The sequence below is a fragment of the Strix aluco genome, chromosome 1 (assembly GCF_031877795.1).
Source record: "Strix aluco isolate bStrAlu1 chromosome 1, bStrAlu1.hap1, whole genome shotgun sequence".
NCBI lineage: Eukaryota > Metazoa > Chordata > Aves > Strigiformes > Strigidae > Strix > Strix aluco.
Genome location: NC_133931.1, coordinates 145742783 through 145770138, shown reverse-complemented (window position 1 = coordinate 145770138; position 27356 = coordinate 145742783). Strand labels below are relative to the sequence as shown.

The 27356-nt window shown below is 38.8% G+C and overlaps 1 protein-coding gene across 2 annotated transcripts in view; it reads right to left on the bottom strand.

Moving 5' to 3' along the window:
- Positions 1 to 1349: 1349 nt before the first annotated feature.
- The window catches only part of LOC141934208 (ubiquitin-conjugating enzyme E2 E2), a 219983-nt gene continuing 193976 nt past the window's right edge, over positions 1350 to 27356 (bottom strand). For both annotated transcript variants that reach the window (XM_074849548.1, XM_074849554.1), the window contains exons 5-6: positions 26052 to 26199; positions 1350 to 2109 (exon numbers count right to left, since the gene is read on the bottom strand). In XM_074849548.1, the coding sequence (XP_074705649.1) occupies positions 2012 to 2109; positions 26052 to 26199 (246 nt within the window). In that variant the 3' untranslated portion in view covers positions 1350 to 2011. The remainder of the gene's footprint in view (positions 2110 to 26051; positions 26200 to 27356) is intronic.

Below are 27356 nucleotides of genomic sequence, written 5' to 3'. Positions count from 1 at the left end.
TTGTATTTTTACAGCAGGAAGGGTCCCTTCAGCCATGGAGGTACTTCGTGGCAAGTTGTATGGTGGAAGCAACTTCCAAAGGAAGCACATGTAACAGTTGTCCCGAGAAGGTGTTCTGGCTCAGAGAAGTCTGAGTTTTAGGTTTTGTTCTGTTTTGTTTTTGAACTGTTACTGCTCTTTCACATCTGTATTTAGGATATGCTGGCTTCAAAATGTTGTATGGCTGGGCTTGTAAAAGTTGGCTTCTGCAGACACCGTAAGACTCTCCATTTGCTTTGATCAAAAGAGACTGATTATTTCTTTGAGATCCCTGTGGTTCTTGGGGTAGTTATATACACCACCTACAATGAAGTCAATGTTCAGCTTCCCTTTGCTCAGAGGACACCTCACCCGCAGATTCAAGCTGTGCATCTGTTCAGGTATTAGCAAATGGCTGAGAGAAAATCAAAACAGCCTGGAAATGCTGAGCAGTGCAGTGGTTGGCGTGGAGGCCCTATGATGTCACCTTGACTGCTTTATGTTTCAGGATGGTTGGACTGGGTTGGAGGGTAATGGGATTGGGACACCCTGTATGTTTATACTGTCCCTGTTGTAATGCATCTGCTTTAAGATAAGATCTTCTTTAAGCATAAGAGGCAAGGAGAGAGGGGAGAGGGCAGGCAAGCACTCTATATAGCATCTGTAACGTTCAGTTATATGAGACAGGGATTTTCCAATATGCTTTGCAACACAAAGAGCATTTAGATATCAGCATCACAGTATATATTTTCTAAATCACAACACCCACACATTTCCTTAGCCAAGTAGAAGTTTTCCTTCTATGGCTGCATATCTAAAATTAGCCTGAAGGTCAAATTTGAATAGAAATACCCTTGCCATTGAACGTGCTGGGAATGACTGGTGCAATGGGCTCAATTTTCCCATAGAAAACCTTCATTTATTTTTTCAAATAACGGTTGCTTTTACAATTAAAGAGCTCGGAGAAAGGCAAAATGAGGCCTGCTGTATAAAATCATCATCAATATTCTGCTTTCACTGCAAGGCTATTTTTATAACCAACTATTTTAAATGCAACAAGATGGATATAGTGAAGCCATAGCATAAAAGATGCAGCAAGAGGCTTCCGAAGAGCTGAGCTGAGCAACCTGCATGTGAAAGAAAGGCCTTAAAATCTGGAAGATGTTTGTATATGAAAGATATACACAGCGAAGAATTCTAAGTTAAGAAATGCATTGTTGAGAAGAAATTAATAGTTTAGGTCTAAAAATAGTTGCTTAACCTGCAGTTGTATTATGTGAGGACTATGCAGCCTATACTGCACAAACGCAAAAGCACTGTCTTGCAAGAAGTGCATTTATCAGCCACAGTGTTTTATTGAGTGCTTTAATAATACAAGTGTACATCAACTGATCCACAGTCAAAAGTGGCAGGTCCCTAAGAAATTTACAAGCACTTTTTTTTTTTAAGTAAATCAAAATACATATTAATTTGTTCAACGCAATAGCCTTTTGTGTGGGAAACAGAAGGCTAGTGATAAACACAGTCTTAGTAATGCACAGTGATTCTTGATTTTAAGCTTTTATACAAAACTTGTTCCCAGTAGCATGCACCCACCATTAAAGACTTCAGTACAAAAAAATAACCCTAAACACTACATTTAAGTAGAAACGAGATATAATTCTGAATTTGTTTTCCCAAAAACCACGTGAAAGAAAAAAAAACCCCACACATTAATACAAAGCTTTGTGACAAAGCTCTATACTATTACAGATCCAACATTCTTTGCACTGATAACCAAAATTCCCTGTCTACATTTGAGGGAAACAACTTTCAAGTTAACAGAACAAAAAACCCCCAACAAATAAAAATAAAAATAAAACCAAAAAGAAAGTAAGGACAACCTTGTCACAAAATGGTTCAAAATTTAATAAAAAATAAGAATGAAGGGGAGGGCTATTGATGCACTTAGTGAATGTGCTTGCACAGGTCCAGCAAATCCTAGAGTAGGTTCCTATGTGGCATATCGCTTGGTCCACTGTCTGGCCATTCTGTCGTGCTCTGCTCTGTTAGTCATATACTGAGTGGCAATACTTCCAACCAGGGGGTCAGCTGAAAAGGAAACACAAACCATGAAATACTTGTCAACCTTGGAAGGATGAAAAAGCTATTCTTAGATCCACATTCATTCAGTTCTTTTAGGTTTAACTGCAAGAACAAGGTGCCTACAAATACTAGTCCCATTTTGAAAGCATGCTTGCATACAGGAAGAAAGGAAGAAGGAGATGGGGAGGGGTTGGCTGGCAATCAGCTATATGTTTCTGGTAAACATATAACTAAAACCATTTTCCAAAATTCTGCCTCACAAACAGATGTTCCAATAATTTTATTTTGAGCTAAAAGTCACTTTCAGGTGCTGAGAATAAACATACCATGTCATTTATTTATGGTATTGTACTCCCACAAATATCTATACTACCACCTAAGAAGAAGATGGGTTCTAATTCTATTATCAGGTTCAATGTTTTTTTTTTTTTTTGTTTTGTTTGGGTTTTTGTTTTTTAAATACTTTTAGTTTTAAAGCATAAAGGAAGATAAGGAATTAGGACAGTAAGTACTATTTTCAAAGTAACAAACGTTAATTCCAAACTTTGGGAACTGGTATTTAATTTATGGGATCTTTCTGAACATTCATGCTCAGATGATTTAGATGCTGCATGATTTGGTCTGGATCTACAAATTACTTCACAAATAATTAATCAAAACCAGTCAACCCTCTAAGAAAAACAAACCAAGACTAGACTTTCCCAGAAGTGACTGTATGTAATCAACATTTTTTTTTCAGACAACATTTTTCTCTTCTCTGTTTAAAGCAGACAAAATGTATAGAAATGTTCCTTTTTTTGGGGGAACCCATACTCTTGATATTTCTCCTGCAACACTAAATTTCCTGAGATTGTACCATGCAAGTTCAGAAGCACTGATACCATGTTTTTTCCTGACTTAAGACAGATGAACATGACTTCTTCTGAAAGCCAGTTAATAATCAGCTTTGTGGTTGACTGAAGATGGTGCCATTGAACAATATGAATCTTGGCTTCCCCGGTCGTAATCTGAGTGTGGTGTTTGCATTATTAACCACTGAAATTCCTGGGACTAGATGTCAGGCCTTCCACAAAGCAGAGTAAATCTGGGCTTTTTTGTTTGTTTGTTGACAGTAAGAGTTTATGATAAGAGAAATACATCGGTTTAGCCAAAAATCAATTGAATGGCTTACTGCCAATATTACTGAATATTAGTGAATAATAGCTAATGAAAAAATCTTTTGCTTTGAAAAACACTTTCAGGAAGGGCCTGTGATTTGAATCTTAGGTTTGCACCTTCTAAATCAGTAAGGTGAGTTATCGCTGTGACTGCAGTGTACTAAGTCCCTGTAGTCTCAGTCCTTCAAACACTTACTGCATATGCTTACGTTTAATATCTTAATATATCCAGAGGAGGTCACTGAGGCCTGCACTTTGCTATTTTTACATACATGAGTGTCAAAGAAGCATATCTGATCTAAGAGACATTTTAAAAGTTTCAGACTATAAAGTGTATCACCTTTAACTCCTCAGCCAAGGAGAAGAACTATATAGGGGATTAACAGAAGGATTTTGTTCTGTGCAAATAGGAGGCTAACAGTCTACAGGTATTTAAGGAGTGCCAAGTTGTTCATGGCTGGAATGAGGTTTGAGAAACACTGCAGTGGGGAACTTGAGCAATGGGAAAGGGCAAAATTTCTCTCAGCAAAAAATTTAGGGAGTAGCCATAGGGAAACTTTGTCATAGTGTAATGTAGCCTGGGGATGAGCCTGACAGCACTGCTGTGAATTCCCACACCCTCCTTGGATGTGACACCACTGTGCAAAGAAACACTTTCACAGACCCATGGAGAAACGGAGACTAAGGGTTGAACTTGGAAGGAATCCTTGGAGCAAAATTTGATGAATGTGCCGGTTTTCATGCTGTTGGGGAATGTGAGGTTTGGCTTCTGAGGCATCTGGCTGTGATGGGTTGCAAGAATATTATGGCATTATCATCTGGAACGCAGCAAGTGCTTAATGAGGTTTAGCGCGTAAAGTGCTGCCACTAAGACCTTTATAAAACCTTATGTGAGTCAGTGAAAAGTGATGTGCTATAGTAAAGGTTTACCCAGTTCAAATCCGAAAGTCTTTTATGTGTGGGATAAATGTTTCGTGAAAGCGTGTCTTTCACACTGAGAGCTGTAAATTAATTTCCTTTATACACTGAAAGGATACTGAGGATCCTATCATCATCCCCAATCCTGGATGATAGATTACAATGTTTGGTTTCTTAGTGTGGGTTTCCATCTATATTTCCTTTTGGGAGCAAGGAAATATTTTAACAACATACATCTTTGCAAGAATTTGGAAGGGACAGGCCCTTCCTCTTAACTCCTCCCAGCATGGGAGAGTGTCTACTTTCTTTTGAGGTGGGAGAATCAATGAGAGAAGTTCTTGATAAGAACATGTGGAAATCTGTTGAAGCCCGGTGATGTAGGGAACTGGTCTGTTTATTTATGCATATATTCAAGCCTTTGTCTTTGCAGTGTTTTGTTTGGCAGTTGGGAAAAGAGCGGAGGTGACAGCCTGCAAGATGTCTGAGGTCTACATAGCTTTTTTGTAGGTATGTAAATTCCCACCGAGAGTGACCTGTGAATCAACTGTCATTTTGGGGTGCTTCCCTCAAGTCAGTGCCTCCCTCCATCAGTGTCTGCCCATGTGAAGCAGGACTGCTGAAGCAAAGAGAGGTCCTTGCCTGCTGTAGCATGAGCAGGACCAGCTATACCCACAGCCAGCTGCCAAGCCGACGCTACTAAAAGGTGCTCTTGGTAATAACAGTAATAACATTGTTCTTTGCAGTTTGGCTATACCTTTTATTTGGTATAACAATACTAAATAAATTAAGAACAAACCCACAGCTGGCAAAGTCACTTGATCATATGAGACTCCAAACTGAAGAAACAGAAAAATAGTTATTGCCAGAGAGACCCAGCTATTTCACATCCCTGTCAGAGGGTCGGGAGGTGTGTTGTCATTATATGTTGTTATTTATGAGGGCATTAATAAGGACTGTTCAACAGGTATTTGAAGAGCTGGCTTATTTTAGCAGTTCCTGTGAATCCGTAAAACCACCAGAAGGCACAACTGCTTTGTTTGGGAAGTCAGGACAGCTGGTGAGGAGGGAAATTTTAACTTCAGACCAGAGCCACCCAACCAGTGGCACACTGGCCAATTCAGTGCAGCACACTGCATTTGTGCTGGAGGACATAAGGACGATGTGTCAACTCCAGAAATGCAAATGGTCTCTTTCTGCACCTGCATGGGCAGCTTCAAGCCCAGGCCATATTGTCCTTGGTGAAGGAGCGAGCCGGCTGGCAGGCCCAAGGAGACAGGTCTCCCAACACTTAATGACTCATGAGTCACCATCACTATGCAGTTCACAGGGATGGGGCAATAAACTGGAGATTACAGGATAAATTGAAGCACCTTAATTAAAACAATTAAAAGATTTAATTCCCAATATGCACGAGCCTTGGTTATAGTGTCCAAGACCTACAAAATAACAAATACAAGAAAGAAACAATAATTCCCACTTATCCCCTAAACTAAGTAGCACATGGCTGAGCACCACCTGGTTCTCAGCCGGGCTGCACTATTTAAGGAGTACTGTGAAATCTCCATTAGTAGGGCCAAATATGTATTTATAAAACAACTGCTGTGTAAACTGTCTAATTAAGAGATAAAAAGGAATACTGGATCTCAAAATTCATAATTGAGAATTTTTCCCATGTTTCCATTTCTCATTACCATAAAACTGTTTCTTATTTTCCATTTGTATGTATCTGTGGTTTTATTCTTGATGTTAGAAATTTGTTTGCATAATCAGTAAACCACTCGTGCTTTTTCTTTTATTTTTGTTTTAGAAGTAGTGTGATTCATCAGTGAATCAGGGTTCATTTCAGAAATTCACTCCAAATGGGACTGTGTCCAAACAACAATGAAAACCAGGGGATCAGAATATAAAACTACGCCAGAAATGTGTTATCAGAACAACCTGGTGAAAGAAATGAAAATAAAACTACAATAAAATAGTAACAATAACAGCAAAACTGCAGCTCCTGGCCTGCTGGGAGGTGTGTCCTTTGGGACCTCTTGGATCACCAGATGCATGGTGACTGGCTTGAGAGCCCCAGGTACCCCATCCCTCAGGGTACTGGAGCCTCAGCAAGCTGGGATGAGGCAGAGTAATTGCGTGTGGTGCTCAGCAGCACCGAAACTCGGGAGCAGCATAGTGGGTGGTGCTGGCTGCGACAGCCACGTGTGGGGAGTTGTGCCGTGGTGCATGCCACCAGCTCACCAGAGAAGCTGCTACAACTCTGTGGACATGGAAATCTTAAGGGCTCATAATTTACCGTTCCTTCTAGTCCCTGACTCTCACTCTAGAAATTGGCCCTAGGACACCTCTGTAACTGTTAGCCAGTTTAAAGAAAAAATTTTATCCTATACTCTGATTAGTTCCATGTAAAATTGAAACATATCAGGAGTTACAGCATCAAAATTCATGTTGAAGGACTGCACAATAGTAATGAAAATATATAAAAAGAGCACCAAATTAAACAAGCATGGACAGAAGCTAAGGTTCAGCCATGTACCTCACATAGAAAATGTCAATCAAGAGAACTAAAGTATGAAGAAAAGCTTCTGGATGATTTATAGGAAGACTGCAGCTGCTAAATCCCCCCTCACCTCACCATATGTAATCCTCATGTTGTATCAGAATTCATGAAATCACTCTGTATTTAAACATAGTTTTCAAAGCTGGGCAAGCTGGAGCTTGTCCCTAGCTTAAAAAGGTTGGATGTGCTGCTCTACAATGCCTTGTCATCTTCTTTTGCAGCCACTTAATATGACTGTATAAGGAAGAACATTTGTGTCTCATGTCTGTTGTAAGGCTAATCAAATTTACAGCCCAATTCTAGGGAGTTAATGCTATTGGGGATTTGGATGAGCTGAGATTTGGTCATTATAAAATTTCAGCTGTGTTTAAAGCTAGTTATACTGCTTTATCATTCAGAAGACAGACTATAATTCTTCTTTAAAACTACTTTTCCCCCAAATAAATGAAAATATATTGCTATACTGTATTTTACTCCAGTTGTATTTTTACAGCTATTTCTATGTCAGCAAATAGCAATTTCAGAGCAGAATTCATCTCCTGGGCTTTTCAATGCTCTTTTAAAAATACAGCAAACATACTCTAGTGAAATAAAAAATGGAGATGGTGTGTTTAACAGCTTGATTTCAATGTGCCTTCTCCATCAGCCACATGATATGCAATGAAATTCCAATTGGTAGTGCCAACGTGGTTAAAGAGACACACATTTAGACTTAAAATGTACATTATGGGTGTTTGTATGCATTATATATTTTTTTATGAGCATTTATAAAGTAGAATTATATTTCTATTGCAGTATTTTACAGTTTTAATAGAGAACAGCCGATGGAGCAAGTTATTACACCATCACACGTGGGTTCTCAGAGAGATTTCTGGAGCACCTTAAAAACTAAAAAAACCCACAGCCCTATAAAAATCTCACAGTTTCTCTAGCCAAACATTTACAATATAGGGTTTTTTTTTGTTCAGGTTTAGATTCAGTTCGGTATTAGGGGGAATTTGGAAGAATTGGCCTCCAGCTCAAGAAGCAGAATTGAACTGGAAGAATTTCCAAAGGTTAGATGCAACTTGAAAGGTCTTACTCCATCTCCTAAGATATAAATGACTCCTTTCTCATAGCTGTGAGGGCATCCCATTGAGAGGCTCTATGGAACTGCCTGTACTGAAACATCAGTCACCAAAAATTAAATCTGCTTCCTTTTCTTGGGACAGGCTGTGTGAAATATAGAAGAAAACAAACAAGTAATTTTTTAGTTATTTGAACTTCAGGTACACATTTAGAAGAGCTTTTGGTTTATGGAATACTAATTGGTTTTTTTAGGGCTGCTTCTCTTTCCAAATATTCTGCTGTATTTCTTTTTCAATTAAAAAATGGGGAGTGCTTGGGTTTTGTGCGCTTTTTTCTAGGAAAAGTCCAGGTGCTCTGTATGTCATCTATAGGATATCTGCCTTGGAGTCATCTTTATACAACAGCACAGGTAGGATTGGTTGCCTTGAAAGTTCATATTTTCAGTAACTACGTTTTGTTTGGTGATTTCAGTGCGAATAGCAGTGCAGGACAGAATATATTCCCATACTGGTTTGCAGTGAAAGTTAGGTTTTCTGAACCAAATTTTGGTGGTTTTTAATATTATACCAACTGTTAAGAATTAGGTCCCAAAAGGCAAACTAAAAAAAAATTAAGATTAGGAAAAAAGCAGAAACTAATAATTCACTGAAACATCAGTTTTCTTAACAGCAAATGGTGACAGCTTGGTGCACACCAAAAACATCCTTAAACTTAATTAAAAAGATTTATTTAATATCTAATTATATATTCTTACATTGCTTTCAGTGGCATCCGGGCTAGTGGTATAACACCAGTCAGTGAAAACTGCAGACAAAGGCAGTGTGAGAGATGCTATAACAAATATGTCATAGAACAATTTAATACTCCAAGAGGAAGAGATTAAGAGAAGATGAATTGTTTGTGAGTAATTTTATTTATAGTGTCCCTTTGCCTCAGGAAGTTTCCATAGTTAGCCACATGTCACCTGTTTTAAACTTAATGAACTCCTAGAAGACCATGTCAAGGATACTGTGAGTCTTGATGTGGAAAATGAGGTATGTGAAATGCATCATAGTATCCTTCAGTGATCTTACAACAGCAGTGTTGCTCTCTTTTGCTATCATTAATAATAATGCACAGACTAAGTAATTCTTTGGAGGCAGAGACAGGTGAAGTGGCACACTGAATTACTCCACTAACCTTTCAGCTTTGAAAAGAGTGCTCAAAATCAGGGCACAAGTGAAAGCGAGTGCAGCGCAGCACTAATCCCTGTTTGTGCGGCAATAAAACTAGCCTCGCGGTTGGAAGTCTGATCAACACACGCGTAGGGACTGGAACAACAGAGTGATTCAAGTCAGAACAAAGGGTGGCAGCAGGGCTCTGAATTGCTTTACACACCCTACAAGCTGAACTACAATTTATTTCTGACTTTCATAAAATCACAGTTCCAACTATCCATATAGAATGTATTTAAACATCTGTGAGGGTCTTTGTACAGAAGAATGATAAAGGGATCAATAAACACTGTGTAAAAAAAAGAGAACAAATAAAATTAATTGTTTCAGTAAAGAAAAAAGGTAATCCTCAGAGGAGAAAGGAACAAATTCTAGAAAGGTCTAATGTCTACGAGGAAAAAAGTCAGTGAAGCTGTTACCAATTTTAGCAATTATAGTTTACAGCAGAAATCATATGACATGGAGTATAATGAAGCCTGCTTCTCATTTCAGGAATTAGTTTTGCAGATTTGTTGGTCACATCTCAACACTCAATAGAAAAAAATCTAACATATGTAGGCTATGTCAGTGTGCTAAAACCTCAAAATATGTCTGCTGAAATTGCCTTACATGTGCCTCATTAGGCTGGCTACCATGGTTGACATGGCTTTGACAACGTGGACAACCATATGACCTTCAAGGGTTGTTCCCACCAAAGGAAAGTAAGAAGAGATGCAGTAAGATATCCTTTGACATCACATTCTTACATAGAAGGTGATCCAATGTGTTGGAGGTAGAGGAAACAAAGGCTAACTTTGTTATGACACTTCCCAGTTTCAGGTAAAACCCAGGATTGTCTTTCCAGGTATAATGTGGGAGATAAGTAAATACAGGGCAGATGCATAAGAACTTGAGACACAATCTCTGGAAACTGATCTGGATGTTTACACTAACCACCTCTGCATCTAGAGAACTAAGAGAAAACTATACACTGTAGCTTAGGAACTGTGTAACTTTAAAGCCTAAGTTTGCCAAAAGTTTTTGTCCCTATATAGGAAAGCTGACCTAGTGGTCACTGTGCTAAAGCAGGGCTAAAGGAGACTTAGTTTTGCACCAGGCTTTCTATGAAGTTGTGTCCACCAGTACATCCCATAGTCCTGGTCACTCAGTCATCCAGTCCTTGGCTACCTCTCTAGCTATACACCTAAAGTCTTTTTCCTGGGAGAAATCAGACCAGGTGCAGGAGGAGAAAGTGAGAGTGAGGTAAAGCATGGAAGACCCAGAGGTTTTGTTCTGTTGTACAGCCAAGGTGTAGCCAGGGTGCACATCTGGGCAGGTAAGCAGGGAAGTGGTCATGTCATACTGCTCGCAAGAGATGAAACTCCAGAGTGCTTCTTGGTCTTCACAGTTTGCAAGTAGTCATGATGACTCCAAGAAAATTAAGTGGTCTTACAGTGGTGCCTTAGTTTCCCATCTGTAAAACTGGACTAATGCTTCTCCATCACCCAGAATATTCTGAGAATAAATATGTTAAAAATTGTGAGGTATCTGGATACTGTGGTAAATGTGGCCGTATAGAGGTGTGTCATAAAGAGACTGATATCCATGACTTGACTCTAAATTTTCAGCTCTGTAGAATTGTCAGAGACACATTTGACTTCTGTTAGTCCATACAATGATCGAAGTTACACAGATATTAAGGCATGTGTGACTTGACTCCAATGTCCAAACTATTGTCTGGAGAAAAATGTTACCTATCTTTAAAAATAAAAGAGCTCTGCAAATCCAGTTTAGAAAACATCCATTTACTAAAATACCCATTTTGGATACATGGAAGAAGAAATTAATTCCTCTCTCTAGACTTGCATTTGACTGCTGTCAGGCTACCTACCACAGATCTGTGTGAAATATGAGGCTGCCTAAGAAAAAGATGTTTCAGAAATAAGGAGTATTATCTGGCCCAATTTTACTAACATGGCTCTTAAAGGAAAAGTGTTGGCAGTGATTCATCTCTGTATCTTGCCAAGGGAAATCATTCTTGTTTAAAGAGTAAGGTTTTTTTCAGTCTTCGGTTTTTAGCACGGTTTCTATAAACTTCACTGGCTGACTGAGAGTTAGCTGAGGCAATCATGGATCAACGAGGCAGGGTGTACTGGTCTTGAAGACTTGTCTTTAATTAAGGAAAAACATTCACCTATTAGAAGTGCCAGCATGCTGTAACAATTAAAGTTCTGAAATAACACACTTCATTTTGATGCTTGGATGCATCTCAGAATTAAAAGCACAGATACATTAGCAATGTATTGGTTCATAATAATGAACTCAATTGAGAAACAGTCATTGTTATTAGAAAAAAAAAAATAAAAAGGTGTTTGTAAATAAGAACTTGATATGAAAGACATTACATGGCACATGGCTTGATAAAATTTGCAGGAAAAGTTACAGCAATACGCATTTACCTTGTGGAAGACGACTGAGTGGAAAATAAGGAAATCACAGCAGTTAGATCTTAAAATGCTGTCAAGCAACCAAAATGCTAAAATGCATAAAGTAACTGGCATGTATCCATAAGGTCGTAACTGTATTTTCAGAAAAACAGTGTGGATGGTAAATTTGTCTGAAGATTTCCTAAGGGATGGATAGCTATTATATAGGAATTTCAGTGTGTTTAGCATTTCTTTCATTTAAAGAAAAAAGAAGCAGTTTTCTTCTAGATTTGTCTCTTCCCACTAATCATCATCTCCAGGCAAACAAGTGACCTATGGGTCTTACACATCCTGAACTAACAGTTTAATCCCAAAGCAACTGGGTGTAAAGGCACTCCCTGTGACCGTGCTTTGTGCAGTGTTAGACATCCTATAATCACATGTACCAAAAGTAGATTACTCTGTAAGAAAACCAGGTGGTCCAATAGGATCCACTTACCATGTGGATTCCCAGGGGATGGGGAGGGGAGGAAGTGTTACCGCATGGTCTGGTCTTTGGTGGCATTTAGACACTGAGAGAAAAATGAGTCCTAAAGGCATCTTCACTTTTACGGGAAGGGTTTGAATGTGAGCAATACCACAATCTTCAACTTAAACACATCAGGATCATTTTAGGTTAGATGCAGGAGTCATCTGAATCCTGCTCTTGAACTTATCCCTTTGCTCCTTTATTGCAATTAATCCTTGGAGTAACTAGAAAAGGCTACATATGTTACGAATGCTGCTTATTTTGGTTTAATCTGATTTTCTCCTTCTGGTCCTATTAAATCTCGTTATTAATTTGATGCATTTAAATCCAAAATTGTGTTTAGAAATCCCATACAAACTGTCAAATGAATGCAAGAGAGTTGCATTTACAAAAGCCGGGGTTGATGAAGAATTTTATCCCTACTAAAGGCCTGTAGGACTCTTTTTCATAGGCCAGGGCCTGAAATCCCTTGGCAAGTTGGAACATCCCTTGGAACAGGAATAGGAACTTAGGTGTGCCTTGCATTAATACACCTCTTACTGTTACCCAAGAATTACTCAAAAAACAGTCAGGCCTCTCCATTCCTTCTCTATACTTCCCTTTCTCCTACGGAACATGTGGAAGGAAGTCACAGGCTGTATCTGGCTCAGACGTGTCTAAGTTTATATCTGCATCAAGAGGTAGTGGAAGGAAAATGCCTGGAAACTAATTTGTTCAGGATTTTTGTCAGTATGGCCCAGATGCTCTCTTTGATGGGGCTGGCTTCTTGGGGTTTTTCTGGACTGCAGGCATGGGTCGTTTGAGCCAGGCTGTGTGCGTGCATGTTGGGACCGTGCCTCACATTGCCATCTGCATCTGTGGTCCATATTATTTGGGAGGAGGCGGCCCAAAATGCTACTGCACTATAAATGTAGGAAATAGGTGCCATCTCAGCAGAGTATGGGACAGGGAACTCTGGAGTCAGTCTCACTGCTAACGTGTATGCTTGACAAGTTTCTGACAGTTCGGAGTGGTGAACTCTGATCCCCCGAGTGCTGCAGAATTTGCAGTAATACTGCCCTACCAAAAGAGGTATCCAGGGAAGATGCTTGTTCCAACAAACAGTGGCTGAAGGAAGTATGAAAACTAGAGTAGCATCCTGCCCTGAATATTGGTACAGGTCAGTTATGGTCATATTTCTGGAGGCTGATCACTGAGGTGACATGGGTTATCATATGAAGGGAGCAGGGTGGTGCAAACTCTGGCAATGACTGAGGAATCGCAGGTGAGTGAGAAAATAACCTCATTTTAGTAACCAAATGGACTATCCACTTCTAAATTAACTTCAGAACATGAATATAATTAAGCTTAATTACAAACAGGTACTAAAAGGACTAGAAGGAAAAACAGGTTAAACAAAATAATTAGCATTCATCATGTTGGCAGGTTTAGCTCCTGGATTAGTTGCAATGAAGTTACAGGGCAATGCTAAGTAAAGATTGAATTTATGATATTTACAGCAATAATTTCATATTTAGTAATAGGTAAAACAACTTTATTTGGAAATCCTATCTTTCCTGTGTGAGGGGTCACATTCAACTCCATTGTCATGCCTGACTAAATGATAATCACTTTGCCAAATGATTTCAGGTGTTGGCACAAAAAGTCCTAAGTTTGAGCTGTAGAAAAAATCTATACAAGGTAGAGATGGAAAAGACATGGAAGGTCATGAAGGCATTCTTCCTGCTAGTATAATATGTCTTACAGTGTCTTACAGTAAGTTCTACTTTCATGACACTTTATCTAATCAGTATTATAAAGACCCAAACAATGAGGATTCTGGTCCTCGAGAATTTTCTGAAATCTGATTCATCTTAAAATTGCAAATGCTCCACTCCATAGAAGGGCCTGTTTTTAAGCCTTGTACAGATGGAAAATTCTACAAACAATTTACTAATCAGAGCTCTATTTCTGTATCCTATATGAATGTGAAATCTTACAGTACAGCCCCTGCTTAAATTTGGGACAATTACACCATACATTTTGCTATTTAAGTAACTGTCTGCTACTCCAGTTAATGCACCTGAACTTAATTTGCTGTGAAAATAGGGATTCTGAAACACACACTGCATATAATTTGTTTTATTTGTTGCCTTTGATAGATCTGCAAAACTGTAAAAAACAAACAACCGCTTCTTCCTCCCCTGCTGAATAATGTAGAAAATTAGCCATGCAAAATAAGAGACATGTCTTGCAGTAGTGTAAATCATCTCTGAAGGTAGAATCTGAACGACTTAAGAATACTAATTGCTGAAATTTTACTCAAGAAAGTGAGCCTAAATGATTTAATAGCTAACATACTTATATCCAGGATTTTAAATTTTGCTTTTCAGGACTGACTCTACATTCTCGTGAATCTGTTAGAGAGCCAAATGTAGCAGGCTTCTTTTCAGGAGCTTAAAGAATGTGGAGCAGTGTGATTTCCACGGTGAAACAAGAATAATTGTATTTTAAGAACAGGAAGAAGCAGCCTTAAAAATAGTTGTGCTAATCAGGGTCCTGAAGGTGGTTCATAGGCAGTTAGAAACATATGGCAAGAAATTTGAAAATATGTCCTTGCCTTCATGTTAAAAAAGGTACACAGGAAAAAAACCCCAACCCCCAAAACCCCACTTAGTAAAATGGAACAAAGTCTAAATGAAAAATCTGATACCAGTTTATTCCGGCTGAGATTTGAGCTATTTGTACTAACTGGGAATAATGAATATTAGATTAAATCATTATGAGATTAAAGAATTAAGTGTAGGAATACGGGTAAAATGTGATGTCTAAATGTATTGATTTTCTAGTTTTAATTATTTTTCCCTTAAATATATAAAGTTCTATTAGTGAGAAAATATATCCAGTAGAATTGGTTAAGCCCAGAAGTATTCTATCTACTTTGTTCAAAAGATTTCAACGTAATTAAGGACATGTCTGTATTGGCTAGACAAAACCTGCATGAAACAAAGAAAATACATGTAATGCCTGTAAATGATTGGAGTGTGTTTTGAAAGCAAAAGGCAGTTTACTTTGTATCTTGGAATTCACTCTAATTAAGCTGGGATTCTGTATTTTATAGATGAGAAATAACTAATAGCTTTATTTAAATACTTCACATTGTTAAACATTTAACATTGAAGGCTTATTTTGGTCTTGGTTCACACAAAGATTTATTACGTGTATGCACTAAATTACCTGTCTTCTCTCTGAGGTAATGGGCATAGGAAACCTCCATTGGTACTATTTTAAATTACACATGCTTATTGGAAGGAAATTGAATTGTAACCTTTTGTATTTGTAGCATCCATCACTCATGCATTTTCTCAAATACTTTTAACTTAACAAAGTTTAAGGTAAAGCTCAAAGAAACCCTGTATTTCTTGAGCAGAAATGTACAGACTTTTAAAAACCCTGTATGTATATTTATCATGTCGCTTTTATAGGCTTTATGCAAAAAAACTCCATCTAAATGCCAGGTGTATTTTTTTCTAGCTTTACTTTCATTTTGTGATAAGACTGAATTTTGTATGTTCTAGAAGCCCCTTTCGAGGAATAATAAAAGTTAGGAACAGTTAAGGGTAGTGACAAGACTCTTCTCTCAGGAGTGCCAATTCCATCCCTTTACATTTTTTTCCTGACACAGATGTACAAAGCCTCTACTGATTTAGATTTTAGTCAATCTCTGATTTAATCAGATGCCATTTAATAAACTGATAGTTGGGTATTATTATGTCTGAAGTTCAATTTTTCTCACCTCGTCTTAAATAAAAACAAAATAGGAGTAGAAAACTTATTGAAAAGGACAAGACATCATTAGCAGCATGGTCAAACTTTTCCCATTTAAGGAATGGTTGAAAACTAAGCTTATTTCTTCTAGAAAAAAAAAGACAAAATAAGTAAGATGTGACAGGCAAATTTGTAAAGAAGATTATAAAAAGTAAGTAGTAAGTTTTCTTACTCCATAGTAAGAAAACAACACAAACAAAAACCCAACACATTTAGCAAAAGTTAAAAGGAAGTAGATGCTTCATACACCAAATAGTTAAACACATCCAAGAATACAGGGTAGGAATATTAGAAGGTAATTTAGGAAAATTAAAAAATAATTAAAAAACACACTAGTCATGGCACCACCTAAGTTACCATTGCAGAGGCTATTACAGCTCATGCTTCAACACATAATCTGATCATTAGCTGTGGTTAGGAGGGAATTTCCTCTCCAGTGTACTACTGTATGAGTAAAGCGCTTTGAAGGATTTTTACACTTTTCACTGAACCACTGAGCAATGAGCAGTTACAGGCAACGTACCTGACTGAGCTGAGTAGTACTGGTTTTCTCTTAGAGAATGACTATACTCTTCCTTCTAGTGATTATTCTTTGCAGAGTTACAGATACATCAGATAAAAAAAGAATAGGGTAAGTGCGTGTGTGACTGGTATCTGGAGCTATTGCTAGTGACTGCTTTATGCCTTGGATACAACAAAATCCAGATTGCACATTTTATTTTTAAAAAGCAACCTGTACGATTCACTTTCTAAATTATGTAAACTCACTAATATCCTTATGTAAATAACTCCAGACACTTTTCAGAGAAAAAATTATTCAGACTGTATACTTCTGAAACCATAATGGGGGGTTTAAAACGAAATATTTCTAAACAACTTTACTTCTATAGTTGTGTTAATATTTTTAATGATATCTTTTGAGCTTTGAATTACCTAAATCTAAACACATGAAATGCCTCTATGCTCACAAACAACCCTCTTCTATGCATAAGGTGTTGTCAATGTGCAACTGAAAAGAGCAAAGACTTAGGCCAACATAAATAGTAATCCTGATCCAAGCCTTCTCCCCCTGCACACATAATTAGGAGATATTCCAAGACATATTTTCCTGAGAACTACTAAAGGAATGACAGTTCACAAATGTTTTTCCTGCTGTTATAATATTCCCCACAGTCATGGGTTCATGTTGAAGGGACTTAGGCAACTGATAAGAACAAACTATTGTAACATTTTCATCAGCTCTTTATGGCAAAGCAAAATGATTCTCTTTCAGTGCTTATCTATGTATAATTTTCATAATGTCCTGCTGCATTGCTTGCACTTACATTATGTTTAATTTCATGTTTATAGATCATGTCCACAGAGTTTAACACATATAGGTGTATGTATCGGCAAATATTTAAAGACCAGATGTACAGAAAGTCTCTCCCTGGCAGTGCAGAGAGTCTCCTAGGGGGACTTCGGGTGCCTAAATCCCATGGGAAGTACTGAAAACCTAGTTGGCTGGCTGCCAGCATCTTTAGGTGCCTAAATGTCTTTAACATACTGGTACAGTGTCCAGCTCAGAATATGAGAAACTGTGACTCAAACTATAGGATAGAAATTAGTATTGTAGAGATCCTATAGTATAGATAGTATAGTACAGTATGTTTTAAAAGCAATGGAAAGAGAAACCACTGATAGACTATCAAGAATTTGTAAATATCAGCTGTAGAATATATGATACGATCAGTCCAAATATGTACATATTACTTCAATAAATATATAGCAGGTTCTGCAGAACAGGCAGGGGATCCTACAGTATTTAAAGATAAATAGGTACTTTCTTGCAGAAAGAACTTTGTTGCAATTGATGGGATCGTTTTGCTCACATGATGAAGTTGGTGGTGACGGTTTTTTCCCAAGGCAATCCCACCTTTGACATTGTTCTGCACTCACTGAGAGCAGAACAAAAGCCATCAGTTTTATGCTACATTTTCCTTTTGTGCTCCTTTAGGACAACTTATTATGATGGTCTTTATGTAAAACACCCATCTACTCTGCTCCCAGTCCAGCAGCACCGAGATAGCAGAGCAACCACACACCACATTTTGTATTTGCCAAGCAAAAGCCTCTGGAGCGAGCTCATTTCATTTGGAGACAACCCAAGGCAGAGATTGAAAAAGGGACAGAAAGGTTATGTTGCAACTTAGAACAAACTAAAAAACATTACTACAGGAATTGATTCCTCGCCGCTCGTAACTTTTGTTTACCCTGTCTCACTTGCTGCCATGCTTTAGTGACACAGCATAGAGTATTTTCCTGCTCCAGATACAAAGAGAGCATTTTCCATTGTGCTGAAACAGCCCAGAAACCTGCCCGTTTCCTGACAGAGCAGAGTATATAAACTCTGACGAAAAGGGAAAAACAGCTCCAAGCTAAAGAATATAAATAATCTCAGACAACAGAGCAATCTCATTGTTTACACGACTCTCTGCTGCTTACAAAAAGGATATATGGCGAAACGAGATTATTTTGTTGTATGTCTGATAATACTGTGCTGTGACGTTGCACCTGGTAGCCTGTGGGTGCCAGGGAAGAATCAAAATAGTGGGGGTTAGCCAGCCTTATAAAATTGGACAAATTAAATATTGTTTTGCCAACTTCTAAGTATTTCAGTCATTTTCCAGAATATTCATCACACTTGACAATCTACTCAAATATGTTCTGGATTATTACAGAAGGAGCATTTATGATTTTCCTGTCTTCTATATGTCTTGACAAAAATGTTCTAAAAGGAAACAAAATTTCATTACAAACGAGTACAGAATATATTCGGGCACAGGAAAGACCAAGAATCCCTTTTGATAAAATGAACAAAGCTGTTAAACTGCTAAATGGGAAGGGAAAAAATCAGATTGAATTCTGAAGCAAAGTTTCTGATAGTAGCAAAGTGTGCAGATTATGGCTTTAAGGAAAAAAATTACAAGAATGAGGAAAATGAGAAGTGGCTCATCCCTTGAACTTGCTGTCATCCAGAGTTTTTCTAAATTCACTTCACAACCGGGGGTGAGGGGAAAAGAAGGAATGATAATTGGGAAGTCTAAAAAATTGCAGAAGGAACATCTGAGGTGAACTGGCACTGACAGAAAGCAGCCTCTGCTATGGAGAAGCACCAGATGAGGAGAAACATCATACATGCTTCCTGTTAGATCGAGATGTATAGAAGAACAGAGAGAAAAAAGATACATCCAGTCTGCTGAGTGGCGAGGGGCATGGACCTGTTCTTCATTACCCAGGGCTGGGTAGCTATTTTAGAGTTTGAATATGGAAGCCAAACAGCAGAGCTGTGACCACAAGTCAGCCAAATCCTCACTCGGAGCCAAACGCTCCAGCATGGAACAGATTTTATTTTTACAGTTATGCTACATTTTCCTTTATTAAGCTGCCTTAGATTTATTTTTAAACTTTTTTTTTTTTTTTTTTGGGACAGGCTAGCACTTTCAAATCTCTCAGTAATTCTGAAAATAGATCTTTTTTATTGATTTAGTGGACATCTATTAGTGTATTAAAATGCATGCTGGTATGGCTAGAGCTTATCAGCTGAAAAACCAGAGCTATTCCTGTGGAAATTATGTGTTGACACATGCTTGCTTTGTAAGTGGCCATGGCAATTTTGGATGTTAACGTCCCTGTACCAGAGACGATCAGCCCAAAGTAGAGTCAGGAGAATGGAGCATGTCAGTGGGCGTCATGTTTAAGGCTGGCAGCTAGCTCCAGCTCCCAGTGGGACACAGTGTTCAAGTGAACGTACTTCCCTTTGCCTGGGGTGTGCAGAAGACAATTCCATGGGCAGTGCAGGGGGCAGGAGCTCCTGGCAGCATGGACAGATAGACCTTAACTGGTCTATCTAGATTTACCTGTCAATAACTTAGGCAAATTGGTAGAGATTAAGGAATTGCTACAAAAAAGTATTCATCCGAGGCTTAAATTTCCCAAATGCTAACACGAATTCAAATGTGGAGGCACTCAAAACTTTCTAAACACCAGATCCATCCACGTTGTACTTGTGCCTGTACCCTGAGGCCTCCTGCTAAGCATGCAGGCATACGCCTGGCTGGAGCGAACTTCGGGGAAGGCTGCTGAAAGTAAACCTGCCCACAGATGGGGCAGTGGCGTTGCAGCAGGACATCAACTTCCCTCCAAAAACGTATACTGCTGGCTGAAAGGGAAATGAGCTGAGAAATTGAGATGGTACAGAATCACAGAATCGTCTAGGTTGGAAAAGACCTTGAAGATCATCTAGTCCAACCATTAACCTAACATTGACAGGGTACGCTAATTCATTTCTTCCCCTTGCATGTTGTCTGACTTAAATCTCCCCACCTACTACTGTTTTGCAAAGGTCCCGGAAACAGACAGCAGCAATTCTAGCAGCTTTGTAGCAGAGCAAATACCGTTCTGGCTTTTAGGGCTTTTATGCTTATGTTGAAAAGTTACTCTCCAAAGTGCTGTTTCAGATCCCATTGAGGATCAAAGATATGCATTAAATTACATTATTGAATCCTTTTCTGCAAAGGATGACAGAACTGGGATTTTTATACTCTCAGCTGTAAGAATACAGAACCTTGCAAACCTTTAGGAAAACAACAAGGAAAAAGAAAAAGAAAAAAGGGAAAGATTATCATAATAACTGCATCTGATCTCTAAAGTTTCCTAAATACACTCACCCTCGTGCAGGTGCAGGTATGGGTGTTAATATTTTTTTGGCAGAAAATTTAGGCAAACCTAAATCATGCCAAACCACATGGAGAACTTGTAATTGCAATAGAAAAACAACAATAGTATGTTATCCAAAATTGCCAGTTATACCTACTCTGTGATGGACACAAAGAAGTTTCCGGGGAAGATAAAGGCAAAACATAAGGATGACTCATATAAAGAAAGCTTGAAAGCATGTCTCCTGTCCCTTAGTGAGACAAATAAAGATCCCCATAATCTTAGGATCATGTCTGACTTTGTTTATCTGTGCTTACATAAATGTAAGTCATTAAATTGCACAGCCACGTTACTTAATGTGGGTTAACAAAGTATGAAACCATCTAGTAAATTCATGATTCATGGCAGTACTTGTAAAAAACAGCACATACACTTCTAACCAAGGTACATTATATTTGGAAACCTCAACATATGCATTGAAAAGTTTTTTAACATAAGCAGTCTACTTTTCAGACATGCTGAGCAACTGAAACTCCTATAAAAATTGATGGGGCTCACATCAAAGTAATGTAGCAGTATCTGTCCAACTCATTTACTGTGAGGACATGTATGCTTCAATTTCAAACTACATTCACAACAAACTTTACACGTAACACTGAACAAACTGTCTCATGCTTTCTGGTGGGTTTAAAGGATAGTAAGAAACAAGCAGCTTTACACTGCTAATATAATACGCCACTGAGAGCAGAGTCAGACCAACTAACCTGGCTAGTGCTGACCCAGGTGAAGTAGGTACTGTTGCCAGTTGTTTGTGCATTTCCTTTGCCAGAGGTTAATGCCCTTTCCCCTTCCCTTTCCCTTTCCCTTTCCCTTTCCCTTTCCCTTTCCCTTTCCCTTTCCCTTTCCCTTTCCCTTTCCCCTTTCCCTCCTTTTCCTTTTCTCCATCATTTCACTAAATTGAGTTAGAAAGCAGACAAACAGTGAAAATGACAGGGCTAAGAAAGAAAGTAACCTTCGATGGCTCTGCCAGTGAGATAGGGACATCCAACAGGGAGCAGTAAATATTTCCACCCAGATGATGGTGATGATGAGCGGGTTAGTCTGTCTAGCTACGCCCCGATGAACTCCACACAAGTCAGGCATGTTCAGGAAGGATGACTGCGGCGTGATGCAGGGGCATGATAGGGCTGTGAGGATGAGCAAGGGAATGGAAAGCCTCTCTTATGGAAGGAGGCTAATAAACACAGGTCTGGTTTGTGTGCAGCAAAGAAAGACCAAGAGGAAAGAGGATGGTACTTCATTAATATATCGGAAATGAAAAACAGGAAAATGGTCACTTAAGCTATAGGATAAGAGTTGCTTTAAAACACATGGGCATAAAATTCCCCTGAGTCAGTTCAGGGGAGAAATCCGGCAGAGGTTTCTAAAGAGCAAAGCAAGCAAGGCTCTGTAGAGCCTCTCAGCAGCTACTTTGGTTACAGCTGCCAGCAGAGCCTAACCGGGCACATTTCTGGGCAAGCAATGCTGTGGCTGCTCCCTGTCTCAGGCTGCCCCTCTAATCCTCTGCTGGCACCATCGTGCACAGCCCCATCGCAGGAGCTCGCAGCCTGGGATGACCTGATGCACAGGGGAGAGGGCCAGGAGCAGTGCCAAAGTGTTTGCTTCAGGAATGTCAGTTGAGGAGTAAAATCCCCACTGATCATGGAACTTGTGTGTGGGGAAAATGGCAAGGAGCTAGAGGTGGAAGATGATACCAAAAGGGAACAAGTCGGTGTGAGGGAGATGTAGCAGGCTTTGTTCTGATGTCCTAATCAAGGCTTAGCCACATGTTATTAAGCAGACATGATTTGATGTTAGACTGTTCAGACATCAGGGATAATCAGGCCAGCCAAGTTCAGACATTGAATGTGTGAAGAAGGAGGCCACGCAAAGAGAAAAGTCGCAGTGCAGTCTCGTTGGTGTTTCAATTTATTTTCTCTGAAGCATTTGCAAATGAGAATTTTCCTGGGGCTTGAGAACCTTTGGCAGGGCTGGGGTGGCAATGACTAGCTGAGAACAGTAAGCATTTTAACCCAGATCAGCATCACCAGCTCTCTAAATAGAAAAATAATTAATTTGTTTTCATAATTCAAGCTCAGTAAAAATACAGAACCTCAGGGGCCATCCACACTTGAAAGCTCCTTTGGATTAAGGCAGTGTGGGAAATTACACTCCCCAGGCTCCAGTCGAATACTTAAGAGTTGACTTTTACTCCAAGTAAGACAGCTTTTCATGACTTGACTTCATATATTTTCAAAGAGGGGAGTGTCCACACATGGAGTTACTCTGGAATAACTATCTACCCACACAGTCAAGCCCTAGCAGCTAGCACTGGAAGAAAATATTTTCAGTGCTCAAGCACAGAGCCTGTGAGCACTTACACACTCGTTTTCATGCAGATGAATGTATCTATCAGGTTTCATAGGGTTGCTCATGCACATGCCAAAATATTTACAGGACTGGGGCCCTGCTTTGTAGAAGATCTGTTTTGTGCCCCAGAGTACCAGCTTAAAGAAAAATACGAATCCCTGGACTGAATGCTAGTGTATCCCATCATCTCTCCCATCTCTCTGACACCATTCCAGTTGGCTCTGTTATGCTCCCAGATAATTCACACAGATTCACTCATACACAAACCCTTCGGCACCCCTTCCCCCCATGAAAAAAAGTCAGCCAGCTGTTACAAAATTCAGACATTTCATTAACACAGTTTACTGGCTGATACTGCCAAGCAAAATAGAGACAATTAATAATAATCAGGACTGAAGGGTCTGAGACAGCTTATGAGTAAAGGATTGTATTAGTTGTTTAAAAAGGACAAACTCGCTCCTGCCTGGAGTGATAGGGAACAAAGGGCGGTGATGTATAACCGGGGAGGAAAGAGACTCTCTCCGTGGCTTTTGTAGATTACTGTGTGAATGACAGGAGCGGCAGGAGCAAATACCTCTTTTCATTTGCTCAGCCTGCTGGAGAAGAATAGCAGCGCTTGCCAATGAAGCTGCAGCTGTGCTCCAGCTCTGTTTAATCACTGTGTATGACTGAGGGTTAATTAGCTGCCATTCTTACTGCTATTTGTTGTTCTAATGAAGATTTGCATAAATGTAAGACTAGGGGGTAACTGATACTTGATTTTTCCCTTCAGAGACGCTGGGGGTGGAAAACTCACCCATCCCAAGTGTTTATGTTTGTGGGAGATTCAGTGTTGCCTTTCCATTTGACCTGATCTGCTTCTGGCTGATGAATGGTGAACAAAGAGTTCAAAGTTGCTTATCAAATCGAGACCCCTGTTGGGTTTCTGCCTTTAGAGAGGGGCAGACTAGTTAGATGAAGAGAGGACCGAGGGATTAGAAAATTACTCCCAGCTGACAGAGAGGAAAATACATATATGTATGTTTCTCTGTATATATACGTACATATATATGTGATCTAGCTCAGTGATATGTATCTCTGATATATACATCAGTGATGTATCTGTCTGTCTGTCTGTCTGTCCGTCCGTCCATCCATCTATCTATCTATCTATCTATCTATCTATCTATCTATCTATCTATCTATCTATCTAAATCTGGATGGCATGTTAATGATAAAATGTCATTAAAAAATAATGGGACAGGCAGTAGAACCAGAACAAGCTGTAGAATATTAGACAATACGCTGAAACTTGTAAGTTTTTGCAAGCCTTCGCTTCACTAACATTTTTGCAAGCCTTCACTTCAGAAACATTCAAAGTTCACTTTTTAATATAAAAAGTGTCTAACATGAAACGGGCAATCTCAAAGGAAGGCAAAAATGACTCAGTAGTTCATAGCTACCTGCCATCAGCTCCTCATAAGAGAGGAATTTACAATACAAATTAAGAAATTGCATTAATTCCTTAAAAAAACATAAGAAAATTTTAACATGAAGCAGTAACAAAATCCCAAACTATTTTGTAATTAAAGCGAACATCTGAAAATGAAACATCATAAAATTGTTTTATTTACTATGGTCATGACAATGCTTACAGTTACTAACTGAAAGAAACTGAAGAGAAGAATAACCTCCCGTTTTTAGTATACTTGTTGCATATGATAATATATTATGGGTAACTGTTTTCAGTGTTCCTCTTACACACTTGGCCAGCTAAAACTGCTGCTTGACAGCATCTGTAAAATAGTCTAAGGGAAAGAAAAAGAGGGCAGAGGTAGTAAATTTTTAAATTTCAAATCACTACTGGAAAGAGGCCAGTTTTCAAGTTGACTGTGTCCCTCCAAAGAGAGGTGACAAGTGAGCACATGCTTACTGCCAGTTTCTCAATTTCAACACAGTTTTGCAGTGTCTCTAGCTCTTCACCTGGTCTCTAAGACATGTGAGCAAATATTCATTTGCTTTTCTTTGCACTTCTGCCACCAACCAATCCACCCGACTTCCTACAGGCACCTCTGCATATTTTGGGGCAGGCACTAGCAGAAAATCTTTCAGAGATGTAAGCAGAGAGCATCCAGCACACCTGAAATAAACGTGCCTGAAATGGTAACATGGGGCTCCTCTGCTGCTTCAGCTCTTAAGTGGAAGGAACACCACAGGTTTTAATGCTATATACAGTAACAAACCCACAGGAAAATAAAACAGGTCAATTGCATTTTTGCCCAATTTCACCTTATTTTGAGCTTTGAAATAATTCAGTCTTCTGTTACAGCTTTTGACTCAGCTCCTGATTACACACAAATCTCACATTCTGCCCTTTGCAAAGCAGTTTTTAGCCTTTGGTTGGGGAGAAAAGTTTAAAACCAGGAAATCTAAAGGTTTAAAAACTAGATGACAAATTAAAAAAATATTGAAGTGTACAATAAAAAATAAACCAGCAACAACCCTCACAATGTATAAATAGATCACTTAATTTTTCTTTGATGATTCTTCAATAATTTCTATATACTACGATTTTCCAAGGCTGCAGTCAGAACCATTCATTGGTAAATAGGGTAAGAGGAAGTGGAAATTACAGATCTAGTGGTCAATGGCAGAAAACAAATCTAAAAGAGCTGAGGGAAGAGGTTAAGTGCTATGCTAGTTAATAAGAATGACAGCTTGCTTTGAATACTCATACTGGCTGTCCAGGATATTGAATAAACCTCATTTAAATTAATTTTCATTATTTGTAGAGTCTGTGTTAGACATCTATCATTGTCAGTACTATTAATATTCTTTTCAGAGACCATATTATCAGCATATTTAAATGTAAGCTTTCCTTTTCAATATTTATTAACTCATTAATATTCCCTGGTACTAATATCCTGGTTGTAATATTCAAATTAGTGCCTACTACAAGGTATTTTCTACTGGCTATTTTTTTTGAATTAAAAAATTTTTATTCTCAAGTACTAAAAATGCACTTGAGCTCCTGAAATTGTGCTTTCTTTCTATATTATGTCTTAATTTAAATGAATGACATTTAAAGTTTACATTTTTGTCTTTTTTTAGTAGGCAGCAGTAAAACAGTGCACTGACCACGTCCTAGTAGCTGACTGAATATGAACTGTGAATGAACGCAAAATGAAAGTTAATTCCTCTTACCCGGGTTGCAGTCTGTGAGGAGGGAGCAGATGGAGAGGAGAACTTTAGAAATGGTTAATGCTGGACTCCAGTTGTCTTTTAAAATGTCCAGGCAGATGACACCTTGGCTGTTAATATTACAGTGGTAGATTCTTGTCCGAAATGTTACCTAGAAAAGACAGCATGTCTAAGTACAATGGTGTTCCAGCCAATAATTACACAATTATTCAGTAAATTAAAAAATTGTACAAACTAACATTCTGCTTTCCTGGTTGAAATGACAGTACACTTCTACTGTCAGTTAACGGCTGGGCAAGATAGGGATATCCATAAGAAAATAAAGTCTGTCTCTTCCACCTGTGGCCAGCAGTGGAACTGGTTTGTGCAAGGTAAGAATGAGACACGTTTCCCAAGCATCCTCTTGCCTTGGTGTCATCAATCTCATTATTTTTGTATGGGGCCAAAAAAACCTATTCCAGCCCCCGATGAGGACAATGTTCATAACTCAGGCCCACAGCTACTTCATGTTTTGAAGGGAGGCAGAAGAAGACAGATTCTTCCGCTGTCTTCATCTGTTCATTGTTTGACCCAATAGATTAAGCTGGAAAAAAATGTGAGGCCATCACATCAGTGACTCCTGGAAAAAGTGAAATATCTTTGAGAAAAGGATGCTCAAATAAAATTGTTTTATTTCCAAATTTTAAGTTACAGTTGATTTGGTAGAACTGCTTACAAGCACCTTTTGGGTTTTTTTTTTTGAGTTGATTTTGAGTATTTCTGTATCTGTTTTATATTGTTTCCCAGGTGATCCTATATGTTACAAACCAAGGAGATCACTTCTTTTAGCCTAGAATGATGTGCTTCTGCTTCAAGCTGAAGATGCAGGCTGTTTATTTTAAAAGTTCAGCTATGAAGGTCCACTTTGTAGTTCAGAATGAATACTGGGGCTACTGGATAGGAAGGAACAATATAAAAAACCACCTCTGGGGGTCATCAAGGACTAATTTCTCCATCAGTTCTATCAAAATGACAAGACAAAACAGATGGTTTTAATGACATGTTCATAACATCTAAAATTAAGATGTACAATTTCAGTGGTCTATCTCATTGGCAATAACCCTGTCAACAGAGGGGCTGATTAGGCAGGAGACAACAGTAGGCAAAGCACACCCCAATTTAGGAAAGCTGCTCTTCACTACAGTTGGACTGTGCTAGTAACTGGGAGTGCTTACACCCCTATTCCTGCTCTACCACATAGATAAACCTGCTTCTGGGGAGTAATGGAAACTGCTGACAGGCATGCTCCTGTTCTGGTTTTGTTCAGTA